Here is a 13,868-nt window from a genome sequence, read left to right on the forward strand (position 1 = left end):
AAACATCAACTTCGCATTCAAATTATGGAACAACACCTTACAAAACAGGTAAAGAACTTAAATTTCCCCCCTATTTTATAAGTAATTAAAGATGTAATAATTGATATAAGTCACTGTAATAAAATGATTTTTTTGGGTGTACATTTCTCAAGTATTCTTTTGTTGGAATTGAAGACAGTTGAACTAGATTGTTAAATATGTGTTATTAACTATAATAATTTCTTCATGTAAAAAAAACTACAATTTCTTAGTATTATATAGTTAATACTTCCTTTTAACAACTCTTATTTAAGCACATTTTTGTTATTTATGCATTCTGAATGTTTCTTAATCAATCGAGGTAAATAATAATTGTATTGGACCTAAAAGTAATACATAAAATAAAAAATATAAGAGGAAAAGAATCTGTGAGAGAGATAAAGAGATGTCCTATGAAATTGTTGTATGAACAAAATTGCAATGAAGGGAATTGTGATCTGCACTATGATTGGTGGACACAATGTGGATTTTTTCGATGAATGAATAGTATTTTTGTAGTGTTTTAAATCCGATATTTAAGGATAGGATATTTTAGACACCAGATGCCAACCACAACATTCCTGGGTCAACAACCTTAATGTGGATGTAAATTAAAGTTAGGCATCACAGCAAAAGAGGTAGTAAAGAAATAAACACAAAATACAATGAATACCAACATTTTACATGCAAAATCCTTTAATACTGTGAGATAAATTACGAGATAAACAAGTACTATTACAATCTCTTCTTATGTGAGATATTGAACATAATTCCTTAGAGACTCAGTCTTTAAATACTCTAATAAACCCAATAATGCCCATTCACTGCAGCTAGAAGTCAAGTGAAGTTTCTGTTGTCCTATCCCAGTCATTAGTTAACACTGCTCTATATATGTGTCCCACATCAATCCATACAGTAGTTGTGCCTTTGGGAAAAGAAAGCATCTTAAATCTTTCATGGTCCATCCAATTGGTGAGGAAAAGGCAAAGGAGAAAGAACAACTAAACTAAGGTAAGGAAGATGTTAACAGTATATTATAATTCCACTTTTCAAAATCTATACCCCAACATCACAATTAATAAACATAGTATTAATACCAACCAGATATTATCAGTTTTGGTATGCCTGAGTTGTGTTTTGTCTGATGTTCAAAGTTTGTGTTACATAGGTCATAACTGTTACTAGAGTTAGAGACATGATCTCCCCCTCAAGTAACCTTAAGATGGAGGAAGACAAGAAACTAGAGATAGTTGAAAGAGATGAAGACTTGGAGGATCAGCTACCTGCCGCTGAAGTTCAGTCTCAGCCATGGACAGAACAGATAACACTGAGAGGAGTGTTTGTGAGCATGTTGATTGGAATCATATACAGCATAATAGTCATGAAGCTCAACCTCACAACTGGCATGGTTCCTAACCTGAATGTTTCTGCTGCACTCCTTGCCTTTGTGTTTGTCCGAACCTGGACCAAAGCTTTGCACAAGGTTGGTATTATAGCCAAACCCTTCAGCCGCCAGGAAAACACCATCATACAGACTTGTGCAGTTGCATGCTATAGCATTGCTGTTGGAGGTTAGAGTTTTGTCTTTTCATCTTTTTGAAAATATGTGCCCTCTTCATATATAGTTCTTACTGAATTTATACTCTCCCTCTCTCTGTGTATACTTTTCTTTAAAGTTTGATCTATGTATACATTGCAGGAGGATTTGCTTCTTATCTGTTGGGATTAAACAGAACGACTTATGAGTTGTCTGGAGTAGGAAACGAGGGTAACAACCCAAACGCTATTAAAGAACCTGGATTTGGTTGGATGACTGCCTTCCTTTTTGTGGTGTGCTTTATTGGCCTCTTTGTCTTGATTCCACTCAGAAAGGTATTACTTGTATATCTTTTTTGTGCGTGAGCAAAGTTTTGGATTCGCTGTACATCTTTTTGTGACTTATATATGATTGGATATATACACACATATATATAACTTGTCACAAACACTCGTCAACAAAAAGGACCAGATTTTTAGTTTTGTTTTTTCTTTCTATGATTACTTGTGATCTGACTTGAGAAAGTAATGAAGTTGAGTTTGAGTTGCATGCAAGACTTCTTATAATACTTCTTTCTGCTGCAGATCATGATAGTTGATCTAGAATTAACTTATCCCAGTGGCTTGGCAACCGCTGTTCTCATCAATGGTTTCCATACTCAGGGAGACAAAGTGGCCAAGTACTCTACACTTCTCTATGTTTATCAGCTTTCCTTTGTTGCAATTTGCATATATGAGTTATACTTTTAAAATAATATTTTTTTATAACATTTATTTTCCTGTTGATAATATATTATAAAAGAAGAAAGCCTACTTGTTAATAACAATCTTCATATAATATTGCAGGAAACAAGTACAGGGTTTCACAAAATATTTTTCTATCAGCTTCTTATGGGGTTTATTCAAGTGGTTCTTCTCAGGAATAGAGGGCTGTGGATTCGAACAGTTCCCCACCTTTGGATTACAAGCTTGGAAGCAAACGTATGATTTCGAGCATACTTTGTTCTTCTAAATGAAGTGTTCCATCCCACATGTTTCTGATGTGCTCTTTGAATTTAATTTGCAGATTCTATTTCGATTTTAGTATGACTTTTGTTGGAGCAGGAATGATTTGCTCTCACCTCGTAAACGTGTCTTTGCTCCTTGGAGCTGTGCTCTCCTATGGGCTAATGTATCCACTCGTTGACAGACGTAGAGGAGACTGGTTCCCTGACAATTTAGAAGAGAGTAACATGAAGGGCTTATACGGTTATAAGGTTTTTCTATCAATCGCTCTAATCCTGGGTGATGGCATATACAACTTCACCAAGATTATAATTTGCACAGTCCTCAGCGTCCATAACAGAATAAAGAGCAAGAACAATAAAAATGGTAAGACCAGTCAAATTCACACACGCGAGCTTGTTTCTTTTTTATTTTTAAATAATAATAATATATTATATCTAATGTTGAGGTGGTATTCTTACTGCAACAGTGGCTGCTGATAGAAAGGGGAATCCCAATGAGGACATTAAACAAGCTGAGACATTTCTGACGGAGAGCATTCCCATGCGGATTGGAATAATTGGATACGTGGTTTTCACAATCATTTCCATAATTATATTACCACGCATGTTTCCTCAGCTGAAATGGTACTACATTGTGGTTGCTTATATATTTGCTCCTTCTCTGGCATTCTGTAACGCTTTTGGAGCAGGTCTCACGGACATAAACATGGCATATAATTATGGGAAAGTTGCACTCTTTACCCTGGCAGCAATTACAGGAAAAGAAAATGGTGTGGTGGCTGGACTTGTGGGTTGTGGACTCGTTAAATCCGTGGTCTCGGTATCTTGTATTCTGATGCAAGATTTCAAGACTGCTCATTACACACGTACCTCACCCAGAGCCATGTTTATATGCCAAGTAATCGGCATTGCAATGGGCTGTGTGACAGCTCCTCTCAGCTTCTTCCTATACTACAAGGCATTCGATGTGGGAAATCCGCAAGGAGAATTCAAAGCTCCTTATGCTTTAATTTACAGAAACATGGCAATCATAGGTGTCCAAGGTTTCTCAGCATTGCCCCAGCATTGCTTGCAGCTTTGCTTTGGGTTCTTCGCTTTTGCCATCGGAGCAAACACGATCAGAGACCTTTCACCACAAAAGATTGGTAAATGGGTGCCATTACCGATGGTGATGGCCGTACCATTTCTGGTTGGAGCATACTTTGCAATCGACATGTTCATAGGTAGTGTGGTTGTGTTTGTGTGGCACAAGCTGGACTCCATTAAGGCAGAGTCGATGGTTCCAGCAGCTGCTTCTGGACTCATTTGTGGAGAAGGACTATGGACTTTACCTGCTGCGATTCTAGCTCTAGCAAGAATCCATCCTCCTATCTGCATGAAATTCGTTCCCTCCTAAAGTTTGACCGACAACAGAACAAGATGTTAATTAAATGCTATAGGAATTAGCTAGCGTACCCTTCTTTTTTTTTGGTCAACAGAAGTACACTCTGGACTATATCAAACATCATCCATATGCGTTCCAGAAGAGTGTTAGTGTAACCGCATACAGTTTGTTAACATCAAAATTTTCTAATAAGGTCTGCTATTGGAGCGCAGCTTTTGCAGGTACACCCCATCCCAGAAAAAATAGTAACGAAACCCATATAGTCTTTGAGTAATACACGGTTTTTCAGCCATGCCAGGAAATGGGCTAAAGAATGTATAACCAACGAAGTGAAAAATCGCGCAGAGGATCAGACAACGAAAATAGGCTTAACCCGGAATAGAAATTCAAGAGTAAAGAACATTAATTCATATTTCAGTTCCTAAAATTCTGCAATTCTTGTCAAATGTATTTGTAAAAATTAGAAACAACCTCGTTAACGAGTAAACCAAGATTTTTCAATTGTACTGAAATTATTTCATACATAACTCAATATTATACACAAGTTCGCGGAGAAGTGCAAAACGCGGGAATTAGTTCTTACTCAAATTGGAATATTAAATTGATGGTACACTTAAAACTTATATTCATCCTGTTATTATACCAGCCAGGACATCACTTTTGCCTCGCACATAAATTGTGTAAACAAGACGAAGTGCATCCAGCCAGCCATCCAATGATTCCCAAGAGTCAGCAACCTTGATAATGCAAATAAAAATGAATATTAGAGATGCATTTTCAAATCTAGAGAGATGCTCGTGTTTCTAGATTGAGATAAAATCACATTTCAAAGATTTCATCAACCCTGGTAAAATTAATTAAATTTGGATAACCATTTTTAAAGTTCGCTGGTGACAAGTGGTGGATAGGTTACTTGGGAAACACAAAAACACATGAATGGACTTTGCCTTTCTGTGCAAATGCACGGAAAAACTATTGGAAGCATGTAGGTTATGCCCCCTAGGTGCAGTGATTTCTGTTTCAAGACAGAATGGACAACAATAGTGCAGGTTTCATATGTAATTGCCTTCTCCGTTTAAAGCTGATAATCTAATGACATAACCAGATAATCTATCAACACAAGACATCACAAAAAAAACTTCCAGTTGTCAGAAGAAAACAACTGGGTTGACTAATAAGACAAAAAAATGTAGTTACAAGTTGAAGGGACAATCAAGTGTAAGCAGCGGTAATTTCATTATTAGATGCGGGTGTCATGACTACTTCATTATGAAAGAGGTCATTGGCTTTGTAAGTCCAAAATTGTTCTATGTTGTCCTCAATCAAAACAGATTTAGTGCAATTGATTAAACACTATTTGATAAGTGAAGAGGAAACAAGAAATAAACCGGTGCAATATGGATAAACTCAGATCAAGGAAACTGTTGCTTACCAAGTAAAATGATCCATGACTTGTATCTATGCAGAGGCCTGCACCAGGTGGTAAGGTCAGATCAGCACATGCTGATACAGAAATAATATCTGCTATATGTAGTTTGATAGTCTTCTTATCCCCATTCACTGCATCTACTGATCTGGCTGAGAGGCTTTGAGATACTTGTTTGGGATCTCCTCTGGGTATCTGAATGAAGGAATGTAAATTGTTTAATCATAATTAACCTATAGGTTATGAATGATTTTTAAACTAATTAAAAATTTCAATTGCATCTTACCTGCTGAAGCTTCTCATGATCCAAAAGGAACTCTGACCGTTTCCAGTCATTATGGGGAGCAATCACTGACCCCATAGGAGGTGCAGTTAAATATCCAACTTTAAGGTGTGGTAATGGTAGCTGTGGAAAATGAGTTCTGTCAAGTTAGTATTTAAATGGATGGTTCCATCAACTAACACTCACATTACAAAGTGATAAACAATAATAACGGATGGTATATATCAATTAGGATAAGTCAACTTCTAAAGAAAATAAAATAGGTTGTCTCACTGCAAGTACTACATAAGGGGATGAGAAGTGAGAACCAATAATCCAATAAACCGCATGGTTACTTGGTTGAAACAAAATTCAGAAAGCTAGAAAGAGCAATTTTTTTAAGTCTTTTAAATGATAAATTCTGTAGCGTATTGCAATGTTCATCCGATTAAAACTACAGCACTAACATAATTTAGGATAAAATGAACTCACCATAGAGCGCACCAACCGCAAGGCACTGCTATAAACCTGTTACATTTACCAAAATAAATAACAGTAACAATAATACATAAGCAGATTGCATGATTAAAATAGGTAACAGGATCCAAGGATAAAAAGTGGCTTCTTACAGAATAATTTGGTTTCAGTGCATGAGCAGCAGCAATATATATTGCAGACTGGCTGTACAATTCATTTGGTGAAACTTCTTGAGCACTAACTGATCCCCCAGTTCTTAAAGTGTCCTCTGCTAATCCATACTGTGATGGCATTAAGCTAGTCAATTATTAACTCTTAATACTATTACATACATGTCAATACAAGACACCAAAGCATAATGTATCGTTAAATATGTGAAAAATGAAGAAGCAGTATGACCAGAACTGTTCCAAGATTGTAAATTGCCCGATGGAAATCAAATTGCAACTGTATGGCTGCACGAAACTGCATCGAAGAATATGGAAAAGTCAAAAGTAGAAGAGGAAATGTGCTATATTCAGAGGACATGGCAGATGTAAGACAATTGTTTGTCACTTCCATCTAATTCCCTCCAAAAACCTTTGTTACCTTGCTGATTGCAGTTCTCACAATCTTTTGCTTTTCTCGGGCTGGAACAATGGCACTGAGTTCCTAAATTGGAAATCAATTTTTTAAACAAGGACAATACAAACAAATTAACTGAACTTCCAATAAAGAAAAATATGAAATTTATAAAATATTAAGAACAATTTTTGCAAAATAGAGAAGAGAGTTGGCTATGACTATAAAAAGACAAAGGGAACATGTACTTATGGCTGGACCAGTGGTTTGAAGGTTTTATTCCATTCTTTTTTTTTCATTTGTGGAAGCTTTTCAGATAATCTTGTCCGTGAAATGCTTTTTTGGCTAAAGTTTACATAAGAAGTCCCAAGGCCAAATAAAAGAGGATAGAATATATTAGACCATCCACAGCTAAATTAAAACTAAGTAGAATTTTTCTGACATGGATCAATGATTCAACTGTGCTAATGCTGTGTCTTTACCTAAGTATTGCAGCATATGGATGCTTGATTACAGCATTGAATGAGCCAGAAGTGCTACTATACCACTTTTAAGTTTAGATGATTAATTATGACAACACATTTTCATGAGATTTATTCACCATGGCCCAAAATGCATTTGGTATAAAGAAAGCTTTTAGATGAAATAAAAAGATTCAAGTCTCAGAAAAAGATGAAAATGTGCTTTTAAAAAGCATTTAATGTAGCTTCTCCTAAAGTTCTATATCTGATTACTTGCAAAATACATACATACCAATGGGGAGACACAAACATGCAGTTAGAAGCATGAAACATGCAAATACACTATTCTTTTTAAGTGCCGTTTGTATGAAGTAGTGAAATGCTGGTATACAGGAAAGTTATATATACCTGTAGAGCAAGTCCCCAATTATTGAGTGCCTGAAATAGATTCCGTGAGAATCAGTAACAAGGGATACTTGTGAAGAAAATAAAAAATGTAGGAACAGAAAATTGTACAGGATAAAGCAAATAAAACAAAGGAAACAAGAAAGGCTGTTCCAAAATCATGTTTGAAATTATAAGAAAATAGAAGACAAACTTAAAAATTGATTGAGAAGAACCTGAGGACTGTTCCAGTTAAGTTGAACTGCTTTTTCGTAGTTCCTTGTTGCCTGGGAAAAACATTAACAAAAACTAGATAAGTTATGATAAGCCTCTCTATCAACCGAATCTTGACAGCTATAACCAAAATGTGAATGGTTCTTCCATTCAAGTTCAGTATGAAATTCAGTTCTTTACCAAGAATCATCCAAACTATGCATCAAAACCATTAATAAAAAGGAAGCATTTATTTTTCCTGACCTGCTTCCACAGCTCTTCAGCTTCCTTTGTGCGGCCACGCATCTTTGCCCGATCAGAAATTGCTATAGCCCAATTGTAGAAAGCCTGAATACAATCAAATGCAGGGGAAAATGGAAAGTAAACACTCGCACTTTTGTATACAAACATACTTATAGGCAAATAGGAACAATTTTGAGCTTTCCCACTGTATAAATAGACTTTGACAAGGGTACTACTTGTGTATCATCATAATATGGACAGCATTTTCCTGCAGATAGATGGGATACAGATACTGCAGTGCGGGCAAGACAGCAGAGGTACTACTGCCTAGGTATGGATACTGATATTTGGTGAAAGCATGCCTAGTTATTTAAAATGTAGCTCATATTAATACTAATCAATGGAATTGTGAGGATTACATGGCCAGGAAATTCCAAAAGTACAACGAATGAACAACAGATTTCTTTACTTGACAAGGAGCTCAAAGGGTGATACTAATAACATACCAAGAAGTGCAGAACACATGCCACAGAATTTTGAGGGTCTGAACCACTCAATGCTTAAAGGTCCTAATTTCCTCTCACAAATGAAAGATGGCCCCTCTCAACCACCCCTTATTTATAAACAACATGCCTTGTTCAAACTATTTCAGTAACCTAACCAACCGACTAATCTAACTAACCAACTTAATAAGTATTAACTGACGGGTAAGTAATGAAAGAAAGATACACCAGTTTTCCAGTTGTTTAACTTTGAAGAACCATGACTAACCCAACCAGACTGCTGCAGGCCACCCAAAATGAACTTAACTTCTGCATCAAATTCAAATATGTGAGTGCTCCTGTACTCCCTTCTATTTTCTTCTTCATTATTAGCCATGGAACAGAAAATCACCATCACTGCTTAGTTGTAATGAGATATCTTGGCTCCCTTGTGCATTGCATGACAATTTTTGCCTTGGTACTCACAGTCCTTACTGGACTGGGTTCGCCCATTAAATTCAGAATTTTATTTCTCCTGCTTTTGTCAATCACTCTTCCTTCTTCTTTGTTGTCATCATCATCCTCCTTGCAAAAACATGATCCAGTGGTTTTGGCGATGGTGGCTTGGTTAATATGTTATACTTTGTATCTGCTCTATTTGTTGTCATACAAACTGCATTTATTTGGAATTGACAGGATGTGCCTTTCTCCACTGTTGTTTCATTAATAGAGTAACATCAAACCGCTTATAAGCATCCCAATCAAACTTTGGAGGCTGGGCCAACACAAATGAGAGACACACCTCCATCCTTGACAGCAATGGCGGATCTTCAGGAAATATTTTGTAAGTACCAAAATACATGTGCAAAATTTTCGAGGGTGCCAAATATATAAAATATACTAAAACTAAAAAAATTATTTTTCTTTATATATATTAATTTATACATGCTTAAAAAAAAATTGGGGGGCGCCAAGGCCCCTCTCACTAATAACAAAGCTCTGCCACTACTTGACAGTGACCTGTCCGAATCCATGCAAGAAAACAAATCTGGTGGCTTTTGTAGCAATCCCTTGACTGGACAACCTGAGATACAAACATCTGCAGCCATGGCAGACCAGTGTTTCACATATTCATCTGTTATGGTCAACCCTCCAGGTCTCCAACTATCTCTTTCTTTGATGACCTGCAACTCTTCCTCTTTTGGAGCTTGTAACTCACTAGTGAAATTTGATTTACCTTAATCCAATCTCTGCATCTTCACCTTCAATTTTTTAAATTATGCCTCATCATGATGTTCTTTCCAATCTTTTGCACGAAAAATTGTTTTTTAAATTTTGTTGCTTCTTGATGTACATGAATCAGTCCTTGACTCCTTTGCTCCCCATCCTCCAATAAGATCAGTTTGGATTTTATCTTTGTTTCTGCTTCCACCATCTCAGTGACTGCTCCATCCTTCAAGGCTTCCTCTTCCCCTCTATTTTTATCCTCCTAAGATTTCACCTCCATCTTTCAAGACTTCACGCCCCCTCTGTTTTCTTGCTTCCAAGGTCTTTTACCTTCTCATCATATTTTGCACCAACAATTATCATTCTTCCTAGAGACTGAAAGCCTAAACCTGCTATTCTATCTTCATTTCACCAAGAACATCAAGAAACTGTTTCTTTATTCTTGCCAAACTTGTAGAACCCCTAGGTCCTGCCATCTACAATACCCATAGCTCCAAGATCAAAACTCTAATAGTTGTATCCTTAAATGAAACCTAATATCTTTATTACAAAAATTAGGAAAGAAATCACCAGTTTATATAATAGAACCCACACACTGCATTTGAGGATCTGTGCCTTCCTATGACATCAAATGGTCCTAATTTACTTGCACAAATGACAATATGATCACTCTCTCAACCTGCCCCTTATTTATAGACAGCATATCTGGTTCAAAGTATTGTAACACACAAACATAACTAACTCAACAATGTAACAAACTAATGGGTATCTATCACTGACTCAGTATATTAGATATTTGGTCAATGCATTATAGTTAGAGCATACTCAATATGTTTATTAACAATTAGTTAGAACAATTGGTTGTGTATTTAAATAATGTGTAAAATAAAAAATTTGATTTGTTGAATAGTTGATCCAGGAATGAAAGAGAATGTTTCATCATACTACATTGAGTCTTATATAAGAAACAAATGTTCATAAAACTAAATTGTTTGTGGCTATATGTTTCTTATACAACTTCCGGTCTTTAGTATAAGGAACATTTTATAAGAAACTCATATTGTCCTTTTATAAGGCATTTTGTAACTTCTATACAACATTATATTTTTTTCCTTCTTTGCCCCTATTAAATATTATGAGTCTCTGTTTTATATTAATGAATAATGAGAAAAGAGTTTTACAAGTCATTAATAATGAAAATAAATTTGGAGCATTGGTAACACTTTATAAACAAACAAAATCAACTAAATTAATTATTTTTACTGGTTTGTGTTCTTCTGTTGGAAATACCTTATATTAAGTACCAGAGATAGTATTTAGAACAAAAAAATTACTTTCATTTGTTTCTTATATATAGGACCAGAAGTAGCATAATTCAATATCACTTGCCATTATCACATCGATACTAATCAAGGCTATTTCTTTACAAAAATCCCTCACTTCTTCCCAAATTTGGTCCAATTTTGTCCTTTTCACATTCATGATTAACCAAAAATACTGAAACTCATTCGATAAACTATCTGAGCTTAAGAAATTTACTGCCTGGCTGAGCTTGTTAATTTCTCAAATAAGAATGAAATAGTAAAAATAATAATATACACAATAATATTTACAACTTCTACGTATGCATATGCATGCCCATTTCAAAGGATGTTTTAGTGGTATTTATTAGCATTTGCATACCCAGTCTGATTTAAGGTTTGGACTCATTAAGGCTTGACTGCTTTTGGTCACGCCCAAGCATTTCTAATGTTCAACTCATCTACACTTGTATCCAGTTCCTAGCTAAAATTTTGCTAGGCGTTCATCTAAAACATTGAGGAGAAGGATATTCTTACATACATCATGTAGTGTGGGACAAAGGAGAGTGGCCTCATCATACTTTCTACAAGCCTCCTCCAGCAAAGCATCTTTGGAGGGTGAAGTGGAATCTGGACTTACATTATCTGCACTTTCCTGCACACCAGAAAGGATTGAATAGACAGCTTATGTAAAGTTTGGACTAAGTATGACATAGCTACAATTCAAACCAATAGAGATAGAACTTGGAAAGTGAATGTGAAAAAGGATAAGAAGGAAACTGATACTTAGTAGTCATGCATTATTAGTGTTTGCATAGAAATTGTCCTTAGGTAGTTATGGATCCAAATTATTGCTTTTGCGCATTATTTCAGTTTTCATGTAGTAATTAGGTAGGTATAGAATGGTCAATTCAGCAACAGTTAGTGTGTGATGTGATGCATAATATGTACAGAGATTAAGGGTGGTTATTCAATGGGTAGTTTTCTTACTAATTGCTAAAAGCAGGAGGAAACTTCTTGTTGTGGGGAAACCTGCATTGTCTATATCTTGTACGGTAATTATGGCCTAAAAACTAGATTGTTTCGATTAATAAATACATAATTCATTGAGTTTACCCTTGAGTTTAACATAAACCAGTAGAACTTTGTTTGCAGTGGATATCCAAAGAATTTCATTTGCTAATAATATGAAGTTGTAATCCCATTTCATCAGAAAATGCAACATATTTATTTCAGTTACAATAATGCAAAATATAAGCAGCCGAATAAATTCCTTCACACTAATGGAATATCATGCCAGAATAACTTATACAGGACAACAAATTGCAAACGTAGAACCCAAGTATTCTAACCAAAAAAGAAGGGGGAGAAAAGGCCAATAAGAAAAAACATAAAACTATAACATGAAAATCCAGCGACTCCACTAACATCAGACCTGAAGTACTAATGCCCAATTGTACAATGCATCGTAATCTTCAGGGTTCCTCTCAATTGCAGTAGCATACCTAGAAAGTCCAATTAAGAAGTTACAAGTTTGAATAAATATGGACAAGTGCAGGCCCCTACCAAGGAGCTCCTACTATTTGCAAAAGATTACAAAGCAGATTCCAGTTTTGCAGCAAGTGTTCAGTGTGTGTAATTCGTAGTAGCAAATAGAAGTGGCCGTGTTACCTCCTGGCAGCAAATGTAAGAATCCTCTGTCGGGACCGGCCTTCATCATCAACACCTACTACGCTATTTATCAAATCCATAGCAGCGTTATTCTGCTCTTCGTGCTGTTGCTGTTGTTCTGGGCTGAAAATTTTTAAACACCACAGTATAAGCTGCATTTCACGTGTGCACAAAAGGAAGACAAGTCACCCCAAAAGTCAAACCCTTAAATCTCTATCACTTTGATTTACCATAGCTGAACAAAATGAAATTCGCTAATAGAAGCTAAAATTAGAACCATTTCTTAATTAAATATTGTACACGCCAACGATCTACAATTTATGTGTTCTACCATTCCGTAGCTAAGCAAAAGATTGCATCAACAAGTAAACCTAAGGCATTGTCGTTTTACGTTTCCTAATTCAACGAGGCAAAAGAGCAGTAACCTGTAAGGTGAGTTAACATCTTCTTTCTCCGGTTCGGAATCGTTTTTCAATCCATTCAGTAATTCTCTCATGGTGAACGTTCGGCTTCCTTCGTCTTTCCGGAGCTGCGGAGTGGGAGAAGGATTGGCGTTCACCTCATTGGAACGGACCGTCTTTTCTCCGAGATCTACGTCGTTTACCGCGGGATCAGCTTCTGATTCCGATTTCTGCTCCAATTGTTCTTGCGCTTGTTCCGTCGGCACGGATTCTGTTTCTGTTTGCAGATTTGGTACGGGTTCGGGCGCCGATCCCGATTCCGATTTCAATTGTGCTTCTGTTTGTTCTGCTGGCACCGGTTCCGTTTCTGGTTGTGGTTCTGGTTCGTGTCCGTCTCGCGACTCCGGTTCGGGCATTTCGGGATGTTAGGGTTTTAGAGAGAGTGAAATGGAAGATTGAGGAGAAAAGAGAGTTTTGCTCCGATCCGAGTCGAGAAAGGGGAAGTAGGAGGACTGAAGGAAGGAGACAGCGTAAGAGAAACACTTTTAATTGGTACACTTTTCTTTGGCCTTTTTTTTATCACTGTTACAGGAAAACAAGGAAAACTAGAATAAAAAGGGTAAAAAAATTATAGAAAATAATGTATTATAAAAAAAATTATTTAATTATATCCACATTTAAAACTAATAAGTGTAAATGATCGATTTTTTTTTAGTATTTATTTTGCACATATCTATATCTCTTAAAAATCGTAGTTGTTATTTTTTCTTATCATTTGATTTTTTTTTTTTCAAAAAATTATGAATAAATGACA

At 36.0% G+C, this 13,868-nt stretch overlaps 2 protein-coding genes across 3 annotated transcripts; one reads left to right on the forward strand and one right to left on the reverse strand.

Moving 5' to 3' along the window:
- The first annotated feature begins 450 nt into the window (after positions 1-450).
- Positions 451-4,169, forward strand: LOC137816971 (metal-nicotianamine transporter YSL1). Of its 2 annotated transcripts, XM_068620163.1 has the most exons (7): positions 451-1,029; positions 1,187-1,589; positions 1,718-1,890; positions 2,140-2,234; positions 2,401-2,535; positions 2,621-2,925; positions 3,029-4,169. In XM_068620163.1, exons 2-7 carry the CDS (start codon positions 1,214-1,216, stop codon positions 3,955-3,957), a joined length of 2,013 nt encoding a protein of 670 aa, XP_068476264.1. In that variant the 5' UTR covers positions 451-1,029; positions 1,187-1,213; the 3' UTR covers positions 3,958-4,169. The 2 variants fall into 2 exon arrangements, with proteins under 2 accessions (XP_068476264.1, XP_068476265.1); XM_068620164.1 differs by lacking the exon at positions 451-1,029 and having other exon boundaries at positions 1,032-1,589.
- Positions 4,170-4,420: 251 nt separating this feature from the next.
- On the reverse strand, positions 4,421-13,641 carry LOC137816972 (Tetratricopeptide repeat (TPR)-like superfamily protein). The gene is made up of 14 exons (XM_068620165.1): positions 13,079-13,641; positions 12,654-12,776; positions 12,418-12,487; positions 11,524-11,637; positions 7,994-8,077; positions 7,753-7,803; positions 7,541-7,570; positions 6,699-6,761; positions 6,510-6,575; positions 6,263-6,391; positions 6,126-6,161; positions 5,658-5,777; positions 5,378-5,566; positions 4,421-4,682 (listed from the first exon to the last, which is right to left on the reverse strand). Exons 1-14 carry the CDS (start codon positions 13,468-13,470, stop codon positions 4,572-4,574), a joined length of 1,578 nt encoding a protein of 525 aa, XP_068476266.1. The 5' UTR covers positions 13,471-13,641; the 3' UTR covers positions 4,421-4,571.
- Positions 13,642-13,868: the final 227 nt, after the last annotated feature.

This window comes from Phaseolus vulgaris, chromosome 7 (genome assembly GCF_051622355.1).
Source record: "Phaseolus vulgaris cultivar YP4 chromosome 7, ASM5162235v1, whole genome shotgun sequence".
Taxonomy (NCBI): Eukaryota; Viridiplantae; Streptophyta; class Magnoliopsida; order Fabales; family Fabaceae; genus Phaseolus; species Phaseolus vulgaris.